This window comes from Equus caballus, chromosome 6 (assembly GCF_041296265.1).
Source record: "Equus caballus isolate H_3958 breed thoroughbred chromosome 6, TB-T2T, whole genome shotgun sequence".
Lineage (NCBI taxonomy): Eukaryota > Metazoa > Chordata > Mammalia > Perissodactyla > Equidae > Equus > Equus caballus.
This window is the reverse complement of record NC_091689.1, coordinates 4,362,564-4,385,558: the sequence shown is the minus strand read 5'-3', so window position 1 is coordinate 4,385,558 and position 22,995 is coordinate 4,362,564. Positions and strand designations below refer to the sequence as shown.

Sequence of the window (22,995 nt, the reverse complement as noted above, 5' to 3'; positions counted from 1 at the left end):
CATTTTGATCAGAAATAACAAAACAAAAAATCTTTTATTAAACAATTCTTGAGTGAATGTGGAAATACAAAATAAAATTAAAGAATATATTAAAAAAGAATGAAAATGAAAATCTTAACACACATATATATAGATACATATGTGTATATCAGAATATGTATGTATCAGAATCTGTGGGACACAAAGCAGTGATGGAAGGAAATTATATAGCGTTAGACACTTTATCAACTAAAATAGAAGAATATGATTAAGTGAATTAAATTCTCAACTTGAAAATCTAGAAACATAAAAAAGAAAACACAAGGAAGGAAATAACGTAGATGTAAGTAGAATTTAACGTAATTCTGATTTTAGCTTGCTAATGTTTCACAGACTCAAAAAAAAAAGAAAAGAAAACAAATGAAGAGGGGTGGAAAATCCTAAAATTGAACACAAATAGAAACAAATGATCCAACGTAGTTCAAATAAATAGCATTTGAATATATAACGCTAACTAAGAGAGACGAGGGGGGATCTTACCCAAATAACTGTTGCGCACAGTAGTAGTTGGACTCCGTCTTTAGGCTAAAGACAAAAAGAGCTCTAAACAAATATTGAATTAGTAGGCTTCCTATTAGAGGGCTGGGTTAGTAATACTAAAACTACTTTCTATACATTGTAAGACTGAACATATAAGTAAATATTATATTGCAGATAAGGAGATCTATGTTTGCCATTGGGAGAGAGGAGAAATTTAAAGGGAGAAAACAGAATGAATTCCGTGACTGGATTGGAATTAGAGATATCAGTGTGAATCCATATTTTTTTTATATAGTTAGCTATAGGGGTGTGTGTGTGTGTGTGTGTGTGTGTGTATGTGTGAGAATACATTCATCTTTATATCTATTTCTAGTTCTGTTTACTGAGAAAGACTAAAAGCAACGACTCCTCTGCAGTGATGAGAACACGTAGAATCCAGATCTTGATGTCTAATAACATTCTCCACTAAAAGGAGCCAGGGCTTCTTGGAGAAATGGCTGATTCCAAGATTAACGTAAGGAAAGTACTTGATGAACCTGAAACGTCTTGTGCCAGAAGTGAGGGTAGTGCTCAAAGAATTATGGGGACATATCAAAAGGATACTGTGGCCACCCTGAAGGAGCTTTCATTAGCCAAGAATGGAAGAATTAGAGAATTAAAATAATGACATAAAGGATTATAACTTACTGAATAAAATAGAAATGCATTAATCCATTTTGATATAAATAAAAAATGAGGGAGAAGGGAAAGTTCTTTCTTCCAGTAGAAAACCAACTAATAAATGAAGAAGAAATGATAGAAAATCATCATCAACAATATCATAATAATAATCAATGAAAGTGAGAATCATCCATGGATGCTAAAATGAGTAGGTGAAGTTTTTAGAAAACACAGGATATTTACATAGCCTCAAAGTAACAAGATATTTATTGTTTACATAGTGAAATATTCAGTTCTACGGTGGAAAGATTTAGCAGTCTACTATAACCAAGTGATCAAAGTCAACATCCCCAGGAAAAAGACAGTTCAACACCGTGTGCCTCCTGATATAGTTCCCTGAAAAGATCACTTCTGATGTATTCCTGTTAAAGTTTCATAACTGAATCTAATCAAGAGGAAATATGGGACAAACTCAAATTGAGGGATAGTTTATAAATAACTAGGCTGTCCTCTTCCAAAATGTCAATATCCTGAAACACAAAGAAAGACTGACGCACTATTCCGGATTCAAAGGAACTGAAGAGACGATTGACTGCAACACATGGTCCTGGGTTCTCTTTTGCTAAAAAGGGCATTGTTGGGGCAGCTGAACAAGTTTGAATAAGGTCTGTAGGTTAGATAATTGTATCAATGCCAAGTTACTGATTTGGGTAGATTTCCTGTGGTTAAGAGAACATCCTTGTTTTTAGATGCTACACAATGAATTTACAGGTAAAGGGAAATCATGCCTGCTATTTACTCTAAAATGTTTTGGAAAAACATATGTATGTGTATATTCAGAAAGAGAAAAAAGGATAAAGCAAATACAGTAAAATGTTAACCCTTGGGGAAACTGGGTGAAGCGTGTATTGTATTATCCTTATAACTTTTCAGTAAGACCAAACCTTTGTCTAAACAAATGAATGACTGAATGAATAAATGTATGAGTGAATAAATAAAGCCTTTTTCATCATTTTCTCATCACCTCTACTGCTACCATCTTGTTCCAAGCCCACTAAAGTCTTCTGCCTGGATTGTTGTCTCCCCGCCCCCTTTCGGTCCCTTCTCAACGGGACAGCCAGGGTAACCTTTGAAAAAATAAATCAGATTGCGTCCTCCCTCTGCATCTAAGTCTATTGAGGACCCAGGGTGCTTTCCACACTGTACTGAAATAACTTGTTTACATATCCTTTTCAACCACTACACTGTAAATTCCTCTAGGAAAGAACTGCACTTTATTTATTCTCGCCTCATTTCCCCTTGTCCACACCTGCACGCCTGTCGGAGTACTGACACTCCATAAACGTTTGTTTTGTGAAATTAATCTATTTATCTCCAATCATGGGGAAAACACATGATCCTGTATTTGCTGCAATTTTTACCTGTTTTTCAAGTTAATTAGTTGTTACATAATATTACCTTAATTTGGTTCATGCTGCTTTGATCAGAAACATTTTCCTTCTCCTGTCATTGCAGGAAAATGAATCAGGGCCTCTAACTTTAGAGAACCACTTTGTGTCTTTCTCTGCTTCCCAATTTATCTGAAAATCTTTTCACGGCACAGGAATGTGCTCTCCATTAACAGTTTCTCAGATCTTTAAACAAGGAGTGTCTTTCTAATTCGTCATATAAAGGAAATAAGGTGTCCTGCATTATGGGTATTTCTGTTCCTGAGGCTTAGATTATGCCAGGAGAGGTAAAGAGAAGGACCATTGAATATTCATCCATAGTCCTTATATCTCATCTTTCCCAAACCAGAAACCCTGCAATGTACATTAATATCAAAAATTAATATACAATTAGGGCTTTAAAAAAATTTTTGCCTTTTCTAAATTCTTCATTTTCTTATAATTTCGGCATCTGATTTTTACCAAGGGCTTACAACAGGTATTCCCCAGAATTCAGTCCAACTGTGAATGCAGTTGTGCCTTCCAGATGACTGAGGCACTTTAAATTCTCCCAAGCCTTACTCTAGATGCTAGAAGCACATAGTCCTCCGGCAGTCTCCCCTTTTCCTCTAAACTGGCCCAGGCTCCAAGCAGCTGTATTCTCGCTTCTCTATTACTGATGCAAGTGATCATTATATCTCCTCAGTATGCCTACACATTTTCAGCTCCTGACTATTCATTCCGCATTCCATGGCTGTGTTCACTTTTAACTATTGACAAAAAAGATTAATGATGGATGGAGCACGAGATTCACCTTTTGTAAGATATCTGCTAACACGAGCACTGCATTTGGTAGGGGAACATAAAGATCTCTACTAGCTCTTTCAGATCCTTTGTTTCTGTCATACTGGACAAAGTGAGACCCACAGGGGCAAAGAGGGGTTGAGTAAAGCCAACAGGGCCACTCTTCACTTTTGCTTAATTCCTGGGGAACATCCTAGACCTTTGCTTTGTCAACCAGATATAAGCAACTTGATTCAAAGTTCTCTGCCTGGCTTGGTGTGGGTGCCCCCAAACACACCCCGAAACAAATAATTTAAAGGTCTTGTATTTGGGAGGTGAACGCAGGAAGCACATACATGGGATCTTGAGGGTATCATTCAAAGCAAAAGAAGTCAAGTAGAGAAAGACAAATACCATATGATTTCACTCATATCTGGAAGATAAACAAACAAACAAACACATAGATATGGAGAATAGATTGGTGGTTACCAGAGGGAAAGGGGTGTGTGAGGGGGGCAAGTATGGGTGAACGTTTGTATGACAGATGGAAACTAGACTTTTGGTGGTGAACTCGATGTAATCTATATAGAAGTCAAAAAATAATGATGTGTACTTGAAATTTATACAATGTTATAAATCAATGTTACCTCAAAAATAAATAAATAATAAATTTTGAAAAGCAAAGAAGAGAGAAAGCCAGTAAAGGGCATGATGTGGGCACATTATGAGCAGCTAGGATGAGGACCCACTGAGGACCCTAAGAGGAACCATAAAAAACACGCTTCACAATTGTCTCCATGGGGGACAGAGATGCTATTTATCCACTGATTTCCATCTGTCCCCAGCGGCATGAACTTCCTCACACTTGAGCCTAGTAAACTGTGGCATCTAAGAAAAGCTCTAAGGGAAAGAAAGCTCAGAGAGATGCAGATGTGAGCCCTTGTGGTGAGAAGTTGATAATGGCCAGGACCTGTCCAAGCACAGATGCAGGTGAATTCGAGGTTATAAGGCAAGTCACCAACAGCATCAGCTACAGTCTCCTAGCCATATTTTGGAGGCTGACTCAGTATAAATACTTCACCTCTGAACGCAGGGTTTTTCAGCGAACACTTGTAGAACCAAATTCATTTGACTGTTATAAGTCATTGATAGAAATCTTTGCATTTTTAGTACTGATTTCAGATGGACCTCAAATTCATAACTATGGCATTAAAAATCAGCACTTCTTTATATAATACATACAAAAGAATACACACATTGACAATGGTTATCTGCAAGGTCAATATATAATGCCAAAATAATAAATAAAAATAAGTGTGTTAAAATTGTATGTGTTTTTCTTATTTTTCTTTTCCAAGTGACTGAATACGTTCATGCGCTACCTAATAACATTTCAGTCAACAACAGACTGCGTATACCACGGTGGTCCCATAAGATTAATACCATAGAGCCTAGGTGTGCCGTAGGCTGTACCATTTAGGTTTCTCTCAGTACACTCTGATGTTTGCATGACGATGACATCGCCTGACTCTGTATTTCTTAGAAGGTCTCCCCATTGTTAAAGCGACACGTGACTGTAATCTGTTTTCTCTTTGAAGGTTGCACTATTAGGGAAAAGCCCACAGTTAAGTTTCAGTGAGTCTTGTTTGTGGGGCAATTACACATTTTCCAAGCCTCTGTTCATTTTCTGTTGCCCTCATTCTTTTCCTTTTCATGCATGTGTGTGTGTGTGTGTGTGTGTGTGTGTCTGTTTTCTTTAAACCCATCCTCCTCTCGGCTCTCCTTCTAGTCCAAGCCACTGGCGTCTTTTGCATGGATGGATCACTATAGCCACGCTTGATTTTCCTGTTTCCACCATTGCTTCCCCCTCTCTCTGACCTTTAGACTGACAAAAGGTAAAGTCATTCATTTGCCCAAAATTCTCCAATATTTCCCAACATCACCTTGAGTAAAGGCCAAAGTCACCAAAATGACCTATAAGACTGTGGAACCTGCCCTCACTTTTCCTAACCACCAACACCTCTCTGGCCTCGTTTTACATTTTCCAACTGCTCTTGCCCTCACTCATCGACTCCAGTTACTCCTTGTTTGTTCCTCAAAGACATACCGGTATGCTCCCACTCCAGAGTTTATGTACTTGTGTTTTTTTCCCTCCGGAACACTCTACCCCTAGATATCTACAGGGCTTTCCCCCAAACCTTCTTTAGGCCTTTGTTCAAACTGTGTCTTTTTACACAATTGCAATACCCCTCTTTCCCTCCAGCCAAACACTTCTTACTTCTGTGATTATGTTTTTCTATAACATGTATCATTCAACATAGTAGTTATTCTTCTTACTTATTTTCTAATCTGCTCTTCTCCCCAAAGATGGGGATTTTTGTATGTTTTATTTTTACTTTTTTAAACTATAGTATCCACAGAACTTAGAATAGTGCCTGCTTTGTATTAGACATTCAATACTTAACATGTCGATTGACTGGATTAAGTCAGTAGCAGAGATTTGTTTGTGTATATATATGTACATACACACTTTAAAAAAAATAACAAAAATTCTTTTCACGGATAACTTAGAAATAGTGAAGCTATTCAGGATCCCAGATTAACTGATTTCAATTCCACTGTATCAGAGATATAGAGGATTCTTACTTAGGAATATTAAATAAAACATTATTTTACTTAATTAACATTAAAATTTTGAAAATTGCACATTAAAATTAAAATCTTGGTTGAGGCACTTGATATGAAATTGTAACTGGGTATCAGGATATATACAGTATCCACAAAGATGTAGGAAGAGACTAATGCATGCAAACACATTAAAAAATACTGATGGACAACCTAATTCTTAATTTTCTTGAGCTGAGAATCCTATTCAGGCTTTAGCACGTCAGGCTGTGGCTTTGCTTCATAGAAAGTGATTGAGTGTGAAAAGGCAGAGAAGGTATTTCCTACATGCCCCACCATCTGCCCACTGACCCTGAGCCCTGTGGCCTCTGTGAACTAAGACTCTGACAGCAGTGTGGTTGAAATCCCACGAGCTGAGGCAAGATACACAATACACTCCTTAGCATTCTGTCTGTGTTCCTTACAAACTGCCCACCACTTTCCATCAGATACTGCAAACCCCAGAGAATAACTACAGAAAATATGGGGAAGACATGACTGGTTCAGTGCAATCTGAAAACTGAAGTAGAGTGATTTAGGTACAATAGCATGCACTAACTTCCTCCCATCTCACACTATCATCTAACCACCGACGGACGCCACAAATCCCAGAGTACAGCTGGGAAGAAAGAAGGAAAACCGGAGGATGATATTAAAACAAATATATGTATTTACATATTATAATAAGTTAACTAAAAGAATACACTTAATCACAAATTGTACCATTAGAAGAATCACAATAAATTCTAAGAAGCACTAATTTCCCAAGACAAAGAAAGAAAATATTAAATAAGCGAAATTTAGCCCCCAAATTTAACTACTTTGCATTTAAAATAAAGAAACCAGTTAATGTAACTAAATTTTTAAAAATTTTCCAATTTCTATGTCAAATAATTTAAATGTCAATTAAAGATTACACAGAAATTAATATTAATGGTAGCCTGCATATCAAACATATGCTTAATAAATATATAAAACATTTCAACAGCCTTAATAATTATATATTAAAATATTGACAAGACAATTTTAACCTATTTCAATTGCCAAAACCAAAGTGATGAGTGTGTGGGAAATTGGGTACACTCGCGGATTGCCAGAGGGAGTACATTAGTAGGTATGCTCAATGTCTTACTGAGCCTTTGTCCATAATATTTAAATGCTTTTTTAGAATGTAGATTACACCACCTCTAACTGTATCTCAATGAACTGCATTGATAAGTGTGACAAAAGGCACCTGCAAGGATTTCTGCCCTGTCATTGGGAGTATCAAATACTTAAGAAATAATCCAAATATCCATTCGTAAGAGATTGTCCAAACCAGCAGTGATGCATCTATACAATGATACATTGATAATGAAAATATATATATAACAATATATAAAATATTCAAGATATATTACTGAATGAAAAATTAGCTTATGTAAAATACTAGGTATAGCACAATGTTACAATTATAAATATAGGAATTTTAATAAAAATATCTATAGTGTATAAAAATCTGAAAGGTTATAGTATTAGAATTTTATTATTAGTTATCTTTAGGGTAGATCTTCCAGTATTTTCTTGAAAAGTCCACGTTTTTTACATTTAACAACATTTTGCTTGTGTAATAAGGAAATAAAAAAAGATTAAAAAGCAAAAATTGATTGAACAATGGCATAAAGACTCTTTGAAGAAGATGGAACTTTTTTTTTTTTAAGATTTTACTTTTTCCTTTTTCTCCACAAAGCCCCCCCGGTACATAGTTGTATATTCTTCGTTGTGGGTCCTTCTAGTTGTGGTATGTGGGACGCCACCTCAGCGTGGTTTGATGAGCAGTGTCATGTCCACGCCCAGGATTCGAACCAACGAAACACTGGGCCGCCTGCAGCGGAGCGCGGGAACTTAACCACTCGGCCACGGGGCCAGCCCCGAAGAACATGGAACTTTAACCAGCTATCCAAAGTCCAAAGATACACAGCATTTAGGCAGACGGGGATCTGAGACTCGGCGACAAGAGACCAAAATGGGGAAAAGCCGAATACCTACGATGTACCATCACTTTACCTATCACATCTACGTAACGCTTACTGTTTTGTGCTATTTATAATTACTATTATATTACAGTAATTACTATAAATATTATTAATACTTTATATATAGTTTATATAGCTTACAGTATAATGTAATACCCTATAAATAAATAATTACTATTATTTACCTATATTAGGAATTGAACAAACAAAGGCTTAGAAAAGTAAACCAAGTTGCCCAAGATCAGCCAACCGCTTGGTGGCAGAGTCAGGAAGCAGGCTGACTCTCCAACCTCCATTCTACACAGTTATTTTACAGCCTCTAATTTTTGTTGGTTCTTAAGGAAAAATTAGAATAGTGTTAGAATGACATTTCAACGAGAAAAGATGATTTGATATGCTTATATTTTTAGAAGTCTTGGTTTAACACTGCAATTCAGTGATTCACAAGAGGGATCTATGTTTGAACTTCGCAACTATCAGAGCTGCAAATGATGCCTCGCAAAGATACAAGCTTCCCTTTGAAATCAAGAGTTTGTTGCACACTACACAGTTAGGACCAGTTTCATGGCTCTATATCCTATTTCACTGAGTTATCAATCTTTCTTCTGTTTTATAATGTTTTATTTTACAGTAACTTTAAATTCTACTTTAATACCTAGGAACCTAGTTTTCCTTATCAATGTTTTTTTTTCAATTTTATTAATTGTTCTTTCAGATAGAAAGGTTAGAATCACTGCCAGTTTTCAAAAACACCCAAAGCAAAAACAATATCAGGATCTTCCTTGGAATTGCATTAAGCATGTACATTACTTTATATAGAAGTTAAGTGATATGTTTGTCTCTTTTAATCATAGATCTTGCCATGCCGTTACACGTGTGTCCATATTTATTTACAACTCTCGTTGTCATTATTATGGCTTTATTATTATATATTATACAAAATATTTATTTACATAGTATATTTTTTGCTGATGTTAATTTGCATTTTTAACTTTTACATTCCCAGCAGAGAGGAAAGCTACTGATTTTTTCATTTAATTTTACTGGACTACCTTTATGACAATTAGTTCTAAAACTCTTAGTTGGTACTTAGTCCTTCAGGATTCTCCACATAGATTATTGGACATAATTATTTTTCATCTCTTTCTCTCTCTACACATACACACATTTATATGTAGTTATACATTATTGAAATAGTATAAATTATAAGATGATAAATAATACTGAGGTAAAGACAAGGCAGGTAGAAGTATGGTTTGTAATTCTTTTCCAAAGAAATACGTTTTGCGTCAACAAATTTTACTTTCTCCTCCCCCATTAAATTAAGCTTTAATCTTTATTATTTTCTATTTGTTCCTATTTTAGTTAATTTCATTGTATTATGAAGTAATCGTTTATTTTTAGGCTTTCTTGGGCACTAATGAAAGCATTTAAGACTATGACTTTTCTTCTAAGTACATTTGTGATTGGAGCTCATAAATTTTATTATGAACTCCTCGTTTTTGTTTTAAGAATTTGTTACTCTTTGACCCGTGAGTGATTTAGGATGAAGATACATACATACATATAATTAAGTATTAAGTGTTTTTCTTTGGCTCATAAATCTTTATTAATAATGTTGTATATGGGTCCCTGTTTGTGGTTGATTTATGCTTTCTTATTGCATTCGCTCAGCCTCTGATAGATCAGCCATAATCATTTAGTACCATTTGAGTTTTGATGTGTGTATCCTTCAGGGTTCATGAATGTAAGCAACAGAAACTTGCTTTGCTAACCATCACTCCCTTAAAAAAAAAAAAATAGTGAGAAATTTTACAAGGTTTGGAAAAAGTCCAAGAACAAAGGGAAATTAAGTCACGGTAAACGTTCCTATCAGGAACAGTCTGGTGAGAACACTGCCTTTGGTAAATGTGGACTCAGTAATACAATAACCACAAAAAATTTCCTACTTGGTCTTCTGTCTTTGCATTACTCCCCCTAAATTCAAAGTTCTAGGTGGGCATGCCTGTCTGCTAACTTCCCGGAAACCACAAAAACAAACAAAACAGAACAACAACAAAAAATCCTAGAACTTTTCAGCCCTACTTCCCATCGAGTTTCATACATTGTTGGTTTTCCCCTCAAGGGAGAATATTTCTTGGATGTTGGATAGTCAAACAACTGAACAACCGAAATGACCATTTCAGTATATCTTTTACAGAAACTTATAATTTTATTTTGTTAACTAAATTTGAGATTCTTTGCCTTCAAACATAGAAGAAACAACTGTCACAAACCGATGTGTCTGATTTTCTTCAGTTTGCTGAAAATCCAGGTAATCTGTTATGCAATGAGGAAAGGAGTGTACACAAGGCAGCTTGTCTTTCTTTTCCAGTATTTTCTTTATTAAAATAGAGGCTTGAGTATAATAAATGATCAAAGAAATGAGTATATGGAGCGTTCATGAGTATCCAATTAGAAACGTACTTTAATTGTCAATAATTTTCAGGTGCTGCAGATCTACTTAACATAACAAGAGGTGCTGTTTTACCTTACACTGATCAGAACTGCAGTTGGATGCCAGAAACACTTGCCAAAAATGCTGCATTTAATTTCTAGTTTCATCAAAGATACCTAAACATTATAATTAACATGGAGTGCTACAATGAATTCAAAGTTAAGACTGTCTTGAAGTACAGCCAAGCCATCACCACTGAAGTTTTAATGGGTTGAATATATAAAAGAATAAATAACAAGTGACAAGATTATTCCTAAGTAATTTCTATATGTTGAACTGAATTTAGGGGACTACAAGCAAGATAGGTCAAACAAACACTCTACGGACAGTGGAATTACAAATTGCTGCAATGAATTACAGTCACTGAGTTCTTGAAAGTGACAGTAACAGACACAACTCTGGGTGAAGCAATCTGCATTAGAATTGTTCAATTTCATCAAGCATCATTTAACGCATCAACCAAAAAGACAGAACTACAAATCATGAGAAGACTTACCACTAGCTTTCTCAGCTACCAGTAAAGGGAAAAATAACTGTTTGTTATTTCCAAATATATACTCTCAGTGCTAACACTGTGATTTAATTATTATTTCCACTTACAAAGAGAATGCTGAACTTTAAAGTTATTGACAGAACCTGGATTCAGACTCCATTCCATCTGACTTCAAAGTCTCTATTTTCTCTACATTATATTTAAGGAAAAAAAGGGCTGGAGGCAAAGGACTGGGGTTTCCTCTTGGTAAAACACATTCTGTGATTAAAGTAGCATCGATATTTCTACATGATAATCCTATATCTTATTCAATTCAAATAGGCCCCAAAATTTACTTTTGCCAAGAGACATTTATGTTCTGTCACATTTAAAAAGGTGATGTCTATGCCTCTCCTTTGGTTTTAACTTCCCACCAATCATCTATCCATATAATTTCACTGGCAATCTGAATAAAAGTAAGGAACAGTCATTTATATTATTCAAAAGACAGAATGAAAAATCATTTCTGTTTAACTTTGGAATGTATTATATGATTCTTGCAAAGATATTAAACTAAATAATTATGTTTTGCCATAAAGGCTTAACCCTTCTCTAAGAACATAGATTATGATAAAGGGGGCAAAGTGGCGAAATGGAATTAGACTCAGAGGATTTTCATTTCATTTGGAAGAGTATCAAACTCAGTGTCATAGAGAAAGGCTTACAAATACCGTTTGACGATCAGGTGTTATTTAATGTCATGTTGATAGAGCATGTGGCGGTACAGAGACCCGGGCTTTGATGGCAGAAGAAACAGGGCTGCCATCTCAAGACCACCACTTATAATTGTAGTCCTTTAAAAAAGTGATTTAACATCTCTGATCTTCAGTTTCTTTGTCTTTAATATGAAGAAAATATTCTCTAACTTGCAATATTGTTTGTGATGATTAAATCTATTCTTGTGTCTAAAGGGCTGACAGAATAAATACTAGCTATTTTCATTACAGCTATTATTAAAAAACATAAGGGGAACTGAATTGTCTATATCTGTTGTATCTAAATTTCATACCCTCCCAGATGATCATTTCTCTCTTAATAATATAAATACTCTCAAATTGATACAAAGGACCCATTTTGGCAATGGAATAAAAATTGGGCAAGCATATGGGAAAATTTTTTGAGAAAAGTTAGCCCATGTTATTTTTATTCAAAGGATGGGTTTTTGATAGCTGATATTTTTCTCTTGGCTTGTTCTCTCCAATCCTAGAACTGAATCCAATCCATACAATTCAACATAAAAGGCAGTGTAAAGGGGTGTCTTAACCACGACAAGAGTGAAGTGTTATCAAGAATATTCAAGTTATCGTAAACAACTGGTTAGTGATTTTGTTTATTCTTATGCTCTCTGACATCAAAAGTTTCCATCTTTATAAAAACCCTCAGTAAAATGGGTATAGAAGGAAAGTACCTCAACATAATAAAGGCCATATATGATAGACCCACAGCCAACATCATACTCAATGGACAAAAACTGAAAGCAATCCCACTGAGGACAGGAACAGGACAAGGGTGCCCACTTTCACCACTCCTATTCAACATAGTACTGGAGGTGCTGGCCAGAGCAATTCGGCAGGAAAAAAGAAATAAAAGGAATCCAAATAGGTAACGAAGAAGTAAAACTCTCGCTGTTTGCAGACGACATGATCTTATATATAGAAAACCCGAAAGAATCCATAGAAAAACTATTAGAAATAATCAACAACTACAGCAAAGTAGCAGGGTATAAAATTAATGTGCATAAATCAGTAGCATTTCTATAAACTAACAATGAACTAACAGAAAAAGAACTCAAGAACTCAATCCCATTCACAATCGCAACGAAAAGAATAAAATACCTTGGGATAAACTTAACCAAGGAAGTGAAGGATCTATACAATGAAAACTACAAGACTTTCTTGAAAGAAATTGACGATGACATAAAGAGATGGAAAGACATTCCTTGCACATGGATTGGAAGAATAAACATAGTTAAAATGTCCATACTACCTAAAGCAATATACAGATTCAATGCTATCCCAATCAGAATCCCAAGAACATTCTTCACAGAAATTGAACAAACAATCCTAAAATTCATATGGGGCAACAAAAGACCGCGAATTGCTAAAGCAATCCTGAGCAAAAACAAAGCCGGCGGAATCACAATCCCCAATTTCAAAACATACTACAAAGCTACAGTGATCAAAACAGCATGGTACTGGTACAAAAACAGGTCCACAGATCAATGGAACAGAATTGAAAGCCCAGAGATAAAACCACACATCTATGGACAGCTAATCTTCGACAAAGGAGCAGAGGGCCTACAATGGAGAAAAGAAAGTCTCTTCAACAAATGGTGCTGGGAAAACTGGACAGCCACATGCAAAAGATTGAAAATTGACCATTCTTTTTCACCACACACCAAAATAAACTCAACATGGATCAAAGACCTAAAGATTAGGCCTGAGACAATAAGTCTTTTGGAAGAGAATATAGGCAGTACACTCTTTGACATCAGTTTCAAAAGAATCTTTTCGGACACTGTAACTCCTCAGTTGAGGGAAACAATAGAAAGAATAAACAAATGGGACTTCATCAGACTAAAGAGCTTCTTCAAGGCAAGGGAAAACAGGATTGAAACAAAAAAACAGCTCACTAATTGGGAAAAAATATTTACAAGCCACTTATCTGACAAAGGGTTAATCTCCATAATATACAAAGAACTCACACTGATTAGCAACAAAAAAACAAACAACCCGATCAAAAAATGGGCAGAGGACATGAACAGACATTTCTCAAAAGAAGATATAAATATGGCCAATAGACACATGAAAAGATGCTCATCATCGCTAATCATCAGGGAAATGCAAATCAAAACTACACTAAGATATCACCTTACACCCGTTAGATTGGCAAAAACATCCAAAACCAAGAGTGACAAATGTTGGAGAGGATGTGGAGAAAAAGGAACCCTCACACACTGTTGGTGGGAATGCAAACTGGTACAGCCACTATGGAAAACAGTATGGAGATTTCTCAAAAAGTTAAAAATAGAAATACCCTATGACCCAGCCATCCCATTACTGGGTATCTATCCTAAGAACCTGGTATCAGAAATCTCAAGAGTCCGTTGCACCCCTATGTTCATCGCAGCATTATTTACAATAGCCAAGACGTGGAACCAGCCTACATGCCCAGAAACTGATGATTGGATAAAGAAGATGTGGTATATATATACACAATGGAATACTACTCAGCCATAAAAAAAGACAAAATTGGCCCATTCACAACAACGTGGATGGACCTCGAGGGTATTATGTTAAGCGAAATAAGCCAGTCAGAGAAAGACGAACTCTATATGACTCCACTCATAGGTGGAAGTTAGTATATTGATAAGGAGATCTGATCGGTGGTTACCAGGGAAAAGGGGGGGTGGGGGGAGGGCACAGAGGGGGAAGTGGTGTACCCACAACATGACTAACAAAAATGTACAACTGAAATCTCACAAGGTTGTAATCTATCATAACATTAATAAAAAAAAAAGTTTCCATCTTTATTGGATTAAATTTAAATAAACTGCATTAAGCATGAAGGAATTACTTCTCTTACAGAATTGGGATAATCTCATAAAACTAATCTATCTGTGTGTTTCAGTTAGAAACACAAAGTGATTAATAATCATTGTTTCCATTATTGAATTATGACATTTTTTCAAAGCCTAATACCCAGTAAAAAAAATAGTCTTCCTACTGTTGGCCATTGTAATGCTACTTACATTAATGGCAATGGATAAGAGAAAAAGAGTAATGGTATTTGTGATATATGCAAAGATTTTATGAGGCATAAGTGAGATATATAAAGAAATTCAGCATTTTATGAGTTAATTTTTTGAAACCTCATAACATATTAAATTGATTTGTTTACCATATGATCATTTTATTATGTATTAAAATGCTTATTTTTAATTTTTAGAAAACAGCGGATTTTTCAGATAAAACGTTTTTCTACACAAAAAGCAAAATATCTGACTTATGGTCTCTCCCTCCCTTCTTTCCTGCCATCGTCAACATCCATTGAGCAAACACTATACCAATCATTGAGAAAGTAGAGAAGAAAGCTCAGAGTTTCATGTTAGAGAAATATTAGTAGGCAAACAAGTGTATGATATGACGGCTGCCATAAGGATATCTAAAACGTATTCAGTTCGTGTGTGTATCAGGAAACCTTTAAGCACTTCATATAAGTAACCATTTAATCCCCATTTTCACCCTTATGTCATAGGAACTACTACTATCTACAGTTTACAAATGAGGAAACTGAGGCCCAAAGGTTTTAGACAATTACGGCCAAGGCCATATTGCTAATAAGCAGCAGAATTTGAGTTTGAATCCAGGCAGAATGGCTGCATGCTGTTGCTGTGCTATACTGTCTGACATATACAAGATAATATAGAATGTAAGCCGAATATTCTATAGAAACACAACTAAATTCATTTATTTCTCAAATATATCTGCTTGTACCACATTACTGAAGCCATTAGTTATTATCTAAAAAGTCAGTCAATTGATAAGGTTTGTCTTTTTGTGAAAAAAAAAAAATGTCTCACTTCTCAAGTTCAACATTTTAAGCACTTTACCAAAAAATTGGCAAAGTTCTACGTGGCATAAAATTTTCTTGGTTACCTCTTGGAACACCTAATCCAGAGGGGCAAACGTGGAGAGCTTTTTCGGGAAGGAGAAGTAAGTCTTTAAGAATAGAAGCAAACGCTCCATCTGAAGGGGGGAAAAGGCACATTAGCTAGCAGAAATAGCAAAGGGAAAGGTTTTTCAAAAGAAGGATAATTGTATATATTGGCTAATTTCACATGGTTAGCAGATAGTGCCTTTAATAACTGATGGTAGCTGACATTTATTTAGTGAGGGAGCAGTAAGCTTTGCATAGGATCTGTGCAATGTAAAGGTCTTTCAATCGAAGGCTCCAAAGCCAGGTGGATCACATTATATGGGGAAAAATTGAAGCGAGGTTTGCTTTGTGTATTGCAATGTATTATTTCAGTTTGAAGCACTTTGGATATTTGTAAGTTGCTTAATTTTATGCAAACCAGTCCTTTGATGGTTAGAATCTTCACCGTCTTTTGTAATGAATCAGAGAATAACCAGCAAAATGTGTCAGACCCTCATAGAATTTCACTGTTACATTTTACCAAAACATTTTTTAAAAAGTTGACCTTAAAGATAAGTTAGGCTTTTTTCCCCAAAACACAAGTATTCCTAATTTGTTGTCCTTTTATGTGATGACAAACATTTGTCAACCAAGTGCTATAGCAGACATTTTTGAAAATAATAATAGTTAATCATCTCATCAAAGTAAAGGTGACATTTTAGCAGTGAACAACAACAAATTTTTCGAAACAAACTTGCTGTATGGAACAGACTTTTCTACTTTGTTTTAGAGCATTTGGAAACTTCCAATTAGTTTACAAGACCAACTGACTCACCTCAGGATGAGAGAAATGCCTAGCAAAATTTTAACAAAAATACCTTTGCATAAGTGGTGGATGCATTTGAAAATCCAGTATCCAAATTGATAGCTACAGATCATGATGCACTTTTTCCCTTTAGAGTTTTGTATCTTCATGAGGGATAATTTGCAGCTCTGATAGTTGCTAAATTCCAGCATAGATCCGACTTGTGAATCACTGAATTACAGTGTTAAACCAAGACTTTTGAAAATATAAGCATATTGAATCATCTTTTCTCACTGAAACGTTGTTTTAACACTCTACTATTTTTTCAGTGAGAACTGGCAAAAATTAGAGGCCATACAATAACAATATGGAATTGAGATTGGACAGTCAGCCAGCTTCCTGGCTCTGCCACCAACCCGTTAGCTGATCTTGGGCAACTTCTTGTACTCTTCTCAGCCTTTGCTTTTTCAATTCCTAGTACACATAATAATAGCAATTCTAGTAAGTATTACATAGATGTTCTAAGTAGGTATTCAATATATACGTATGTAACATATATAGGTATTCAATAAGTGTTAGTCATAAAATCACCTTGTGGAACAGTGAGCTTTGGCAGAAAAAGCCAAAGCTACAGTTATAGTGCGTATACAGCAATTACCATAGTATTTAAAGCTAATTTACCTTTGTGTCTATTCCCTAATAGACTGTGTTCATTGAGGGTAGGGACTCTGTTACAGTCAACAATCCAAAACCCGGGATGTTGCCTGGTACAAAGATCTGCAATTAGGTTTTAATAAGTTGAATGTGGCTGAGGAATAAAATCTAGAGAGAGAAGATACAAGCTTTTCCCTTGTTTCCACATTCTGGATTCTGAATAATGTCCGGATCCTCTGAGAATTCAGCAGATCCCATCTGGGGAAGCCAAAAAGCCCGCGCGGGGTGCAGCATGAAATATGGAGTCGACAATGGGTTAGGAACCAGACAGGATCCAAGGGTTTAACTTTTTTGGTGGGTTTTCGTTTCTTCACTTTATAGACACTCACAGTGATCATTTACTGGATCTTTCGGTTAAAGCTAAGCCAGAACAACACTGAGCGCTGGACGAGAGCCTGCAGTGAGTCTAGGGAGCAAGGCACAGCCACCAAAGGCAGTCCAGGCCGTGAACCTTCTGTGTCTGATTCATTGCAAGAGACGAATGTCAGCGACTCTGACCACTGCCAGCCCAGCTCTGAACAACTCACAGATGTATTACTCATCCTATTCTATGTTTTACTGTACGGTGAGCACATTCTTTAAAAAAAAAAATTCAAAAGCCTTAATGTTTTCATTTGACATGTCAATGACTAATATTCTCATTGCATTTATTTTAAATGGGCTTCCAAATCACTGATGTATATTGAGATTTTTCATGTCACATTTGAGAGAGCATTATAAGTTTTCATTAAATGTACTATTTTATACATCATTTTCTGGCAATATTACAATCTTATTTTTCAATTTCAATAAAATAATTTTACTGTTTCGCAACTTTGAGGAAAAATACTCTGCATGTAGACCTATGAAACAGAGTGATTTCATGAGTTTCTGAACGGCGAGCTATTTAATAGCCTTGTTTGCTAATTAGAAAGATTTATATCCCTCTCGTCATCTCCCACAGAATTCAGAGCTGATCTGTCCAGCTGATTCAGAGACTGACTTAGAGGTCTCCACATTCATTATCTTTGACAATAAGCTGTTATATCACGTTAGCGATTTAAGACTAGTATCTGTTTAGGAATGGGGGAAAGAGGTTTAAAACTAATTTATAGGAATATAATCCACTGGTCGTTTTCAAGTTTAATCAAAAAATATTTTAGAGAATGTCTCAATACTAATTGGTCACACTGAGGTGACAAAATGTACTGTTCTTACTTTGCTAAGAAGAGAAAGAAGTCATTCATCTTCTTTTAGTTCAGACTTTCCGTGTAACCTGACAGTTTATTCTTTATCAAGGAATTAACATAATCTAAAATTATAAAGAAGAAGATTACCGGCATGCTACACACACAGTTGACCTTACAAGTCAAATAACGTCATCCACATCAATATGTTGTGCAGTTTTCACTATTACATAGAGAAAACTATAGCCACCCTGGTAGCCTTTTCCATATCTCATAATATCAACTACAAAAATACATTAATTTTTAATTCCTTCATGAACCATTGAGATATAAAAGAGACGATAATTCCAAATTATACAAACAACATGTAACATGTACCCTTTTAAAGCTACATATATGATATGAATTTTTAAAAATCTGGTTATTTCAAGGTTTTTTGTTTTCTGTTTTAAATAAATGAGGTAGATCTGAAACAAAATCATCAGAACTGTCTAATGCAATGTAAACGAAATGATTCTGTGAATTCTAGAGTAGTTGTCATATATTATTTGTAGAATTTTATATCAATATTTTAGTTAACAACCTGCATTATCTAATTATTAACAACCTAAATTAAGTGAATTTCCTCTTATTTTACATGCTAACTCTACATTACATGGAAACCAATCTAAATACACATTTTTTACCATCTGGCTTAAAAATATTTTCAGAAGATAAACAAACATTAAATGAACTTTATTTCTAATCATTGATGCATTTGGCATTATTTGTGAATAGCATTTCATTCATACCAAAACTTTTTAGAGACCTTTTTCTAGTATTAATGAATATAAAGGTAGCATGTATAGTAATAATAAAATTACAATAATAATATTAATAATATAAATTTTAATTTGCCATTAAGTCAATTAAAGATATATAATTACGTTGATTACAGAAATACTTCTGGGATTCACAGCCTTTCTATGGGCATACATTTAATCCGTGTGCTATGCTGTCGTGGGCTGCAGGACCTGTGCTGTGCTAACCCCTCCTCTCTTGTTCTCAGAGATGCTATGGGGAATGAGAAGAGCACACAAAGAGCTTGCAACATTAGGTAGGAAGGTCACCATCAATAAACCACTCCGTGCATTTATGGCACATGTATGAGAGGCGACATCTCTTAATAAGAGCAGTTTGACTTCCAAGCATTGGTGCTTCAGTTTTTCACATGACAGAAAGCAAACAAGAGACACACATTTCTGAGAACATTCAGTTACTGCACTTTGAGAGAAAGGGGGAAAAAACTGAAATGAAAAGAAAATGAACATAAAATTAGGTCACTGCTAAATTAATATTTTCTTTACGGGTTTTTCTTTACCACTTGCTTTTATATGCACTTCACATCTAAGTATTTCGGCTAAATGTGTTGAAAATCTTGCTTTTCCGTTGATGCTCCATTGGCAGGAGTGAACTCCGCTGCATCGGGGTCTAATTTACTCTAAAACAAGGAGTTCGTGAGAGCTTTGCACCCAACAACAAATCATTCTGATTTCATTTTTAAGTTATATCTGATACACTTTTCCCACAATGTCCCTTGATGTCTGCTTCCTCAGAAGTCTGTCTGCATCTCCGCAACATGAGAAGTTGATGTCTCAGACATTTGTTGCTCTACCGTTAGATTTTTTTCTGTAATATGTGAACTTGAGGACTCCTTGTCCTCTATTCATCCTAAATAAATTTGCCTCTGAGGACCAAATAGGGCCTCCCACACTGAACTTGGGTCTCTGTTCACACCATTTGCATGTTCATCACCGTATTCCTTTACTGATGTCTATCACATGTTGTATATGGGAAGATAAATGGAAGAAATTACAAGTTGCATTTCTTTACTGACCCAAGAGCCAGAAACTATGGATATTTCTTCTTTCTTGTACAGTCTCCTAGAGTCCTTGTTTACTTCATTCTCTTCATCAAAGCATAGCCTCCTCTTGGAAGCCATCCACACTGTTCCATGCAGCCAAGGCTTCTCCTTCTTGATTTTTCCTTGTACTTTGAACATTTGCCCATTTTAACACATACCTCATGCCATTAAAATAATCTCTTATTTCTCCTTCCTTTCCAAACTACATGGTCCTTAAGGAGAGGCTTTATGTGTTTCCCTTTCAAATTCCCTGTACCCGCAGAGTTTCCATCTCAATAAATAATTGTTGAATTAATGTTTAATAAAGTAATGACATTGTTCTTATAGTCCTTACGTTTAGAAGGCAGGTAGATTAGAGTACTTAGACAGGATCTTGTAAACAGGAACTTAGCACGTTCTGTTTCCAACATGGCCTTATGCAATTACTTTACACGTTGCACCCAGGACCTGAAGAGTGACTAGATTTATCAAAACCTGGAAAAAGGGTTGATGATTTGCTTACCGTTCTTGCATCCCATACAGACAAGGTCTTATCTGCAGAACCCGTGAGAAGAGTGTTCGAGTAAGGAAAAAATTCAATGCTGTTCACGGAATCTGTGTGTCCATACAACGTGCATCTGCATCTTTCACTGTACAGAGAGAAATTAAGAGTTAAAGTTTTAGGAGTTAGCACCTAAATGTTTCTTATGCTGTCTGTATAATGCTAACAAAGATAACTTAAGTATCTGAGGCATAAACAGCAAAAATGTACAAGAACAACATTTTAAAAGGAAAAATTCTACCACCATTTTGTGTTCTAAGCACTTTATAGAATTAGTAGCATAACATTGACTAAATTACCTTCAATTTATAGTCACTTGGCAAAGCCGTCTTGATACTATCTCATTTATTCCTTATCATGAAATGACTACATAAAAATTGCCCCCATCTAATAAAGGAACATACTGACAGATGAAAACATTTCACTAGGGTGTTAAGACCAGACAAACTTTGTCATTCTGTTTCTCTTTTTTTCTCAGTGTTGGCTGAGTATTAGAATCACTTGAGATACTTTTAGCACCTAGCCTCAAGGCCAGACATTCTATTTCCGTTGGTCTGAGATGGAACCTGCCCATTAGTGGGAATTAACATCTCTTCTGGTGATTACAATTTGCCTTTAGGACAAGAATAGAAACCAGTGGTTCTCAGTGTTTTACCCAGGCCAGCAGCCTCAGCATCACTTGAGAACATGTCGAAATGCTAATTTTCAGGCCTCATCTTAAACCCACTGAATCTGAAACTCTGAGGTTGGAGCCCAACAATCTGTGTTTCAACCAGCTCTCTAGATGATTCTGATGCATGCTAACATTTAAGAACTACTGATATAAACAATTATCAAGAACTGAGAAGGAAAGACAACTGACGTTTTGCCATTTTATGAAACAGCTGTTTCTTAATGAAACAGCGTAGACACACAGCAGTATCACTCCTCATTTGTACTGTTTGGTTGCTTTTAATTAACTTTATTTATAAACCTATTTTAAAAATAGAGAAAGAGTAGAAGCAGGATAACTGATAATGCTGAGAACAGAGGAGAGAATGTAAGTACACTTCTAATATGCTAACCAGTTAGTTAAGCTCTGATCGACTGGTTCCTCTCTGGCTTGAGCCATGCCATTTGCGACAGTATGGTGGAGTGGGAAAAATGCTGCAAGTGGAGCTGGGAGACCGGGTTCCAGTCCTAACTTTGACAGGAACTAGCAGGGGAACCATAGACAAGTTATTTAATCTCGGTGGCAGTAGGCTCCCTTCTTGTGAGAAGGAAATTACTTAATTTGATGCACTGAGAGACAATGCAGCTCCGACATTCTGAGATTCTTTGACCGAGGTTGTAAATGTAAAAGGGAAGGGGAGAAGTCAGACTGAACATCGCATCTAAGAACTGTCTGGAGCCAAGTTTGTTCCTCCTTACTTAAATTTTGGCATTTTTGAGAAGTCGAGATATTAAGATTTATGTGTATATGAATATGTATGTAACTCAGCAACACTTCCCTTAATTGAGCCTTTCCGTATCAAAGTATTATAGTAATTAATATCAGAAACAAGGAAATAAAATCAATAAATTCATTCATTAGGGCCACTTTGTATTAGTTTCTTTATCTCAATATTTCGGAGGCAGGCTAATAATATTTTGATCATTAAAGTTGATGATATGTCAATCTATATCACGGGTCAGCAAACCATGACCCATGGGCTGGCTGCTTAATTTTGCAAATAATATTTTATTGGAACATGTCAGTTTGTTTACACTTGTCTATTTGTGCTTTCCCATTACAGTAGCAGAATTGCATAGTTATAAGAGAGACCACATGGTTCAGAAGCCTAAAATATTTACTACCTGGCCCTTTAAGAAAATATATTTATAAGTATTCTTGGATTTTACTTAAGACATAATGTTTTTGAGATGGTCAATAACAAAAGATAAATTATTATATTTTATTTTTAAAGAATTACTGTTTTATTTAGAAGTTTTGCCTGCTATTCTCTAATGATTTTCAAAATATAAAATTTCTTTAAAGGTTTATATCCCAAAGCCCACTATATTGAAATAATCATCTTTAACTATTAGAGTAATTGTTCCAGATATAGCTCTATGGAAAGAGACAGAGAGATTTTACATAAAAATGAGAATT

At 35.5% G+C, this 22,995-nt stretch overlaps 1 protein-coding gene across 7 annotated transcripts in view; it reads right to left on the bottom strand.

The window, feature by feature from the left end:
* The window catches only part of SPAG16 (sperm associated antigen 16), a 1,027,170-nt gene that overhangs the window by 337,913 nt on the left and 666,262 nt on the right, over positions 1 to 22,995 (bottom strand). For all 7 annotated transcript variants that reach the window (XM_070269235.1, XM_070269234.1, XM_070269236.1 and 4 more), the window contains one exon: positions 20,826 to 20,952. In XM_070269235.1, coding sequence (XP_070125336.1) covers positions 20,826 to 20,952 — 127 coding nt within the window. The remainder of the gene's footprint in view (positions 1 to 20,825; positions 20,953 to 22,995) is intronic.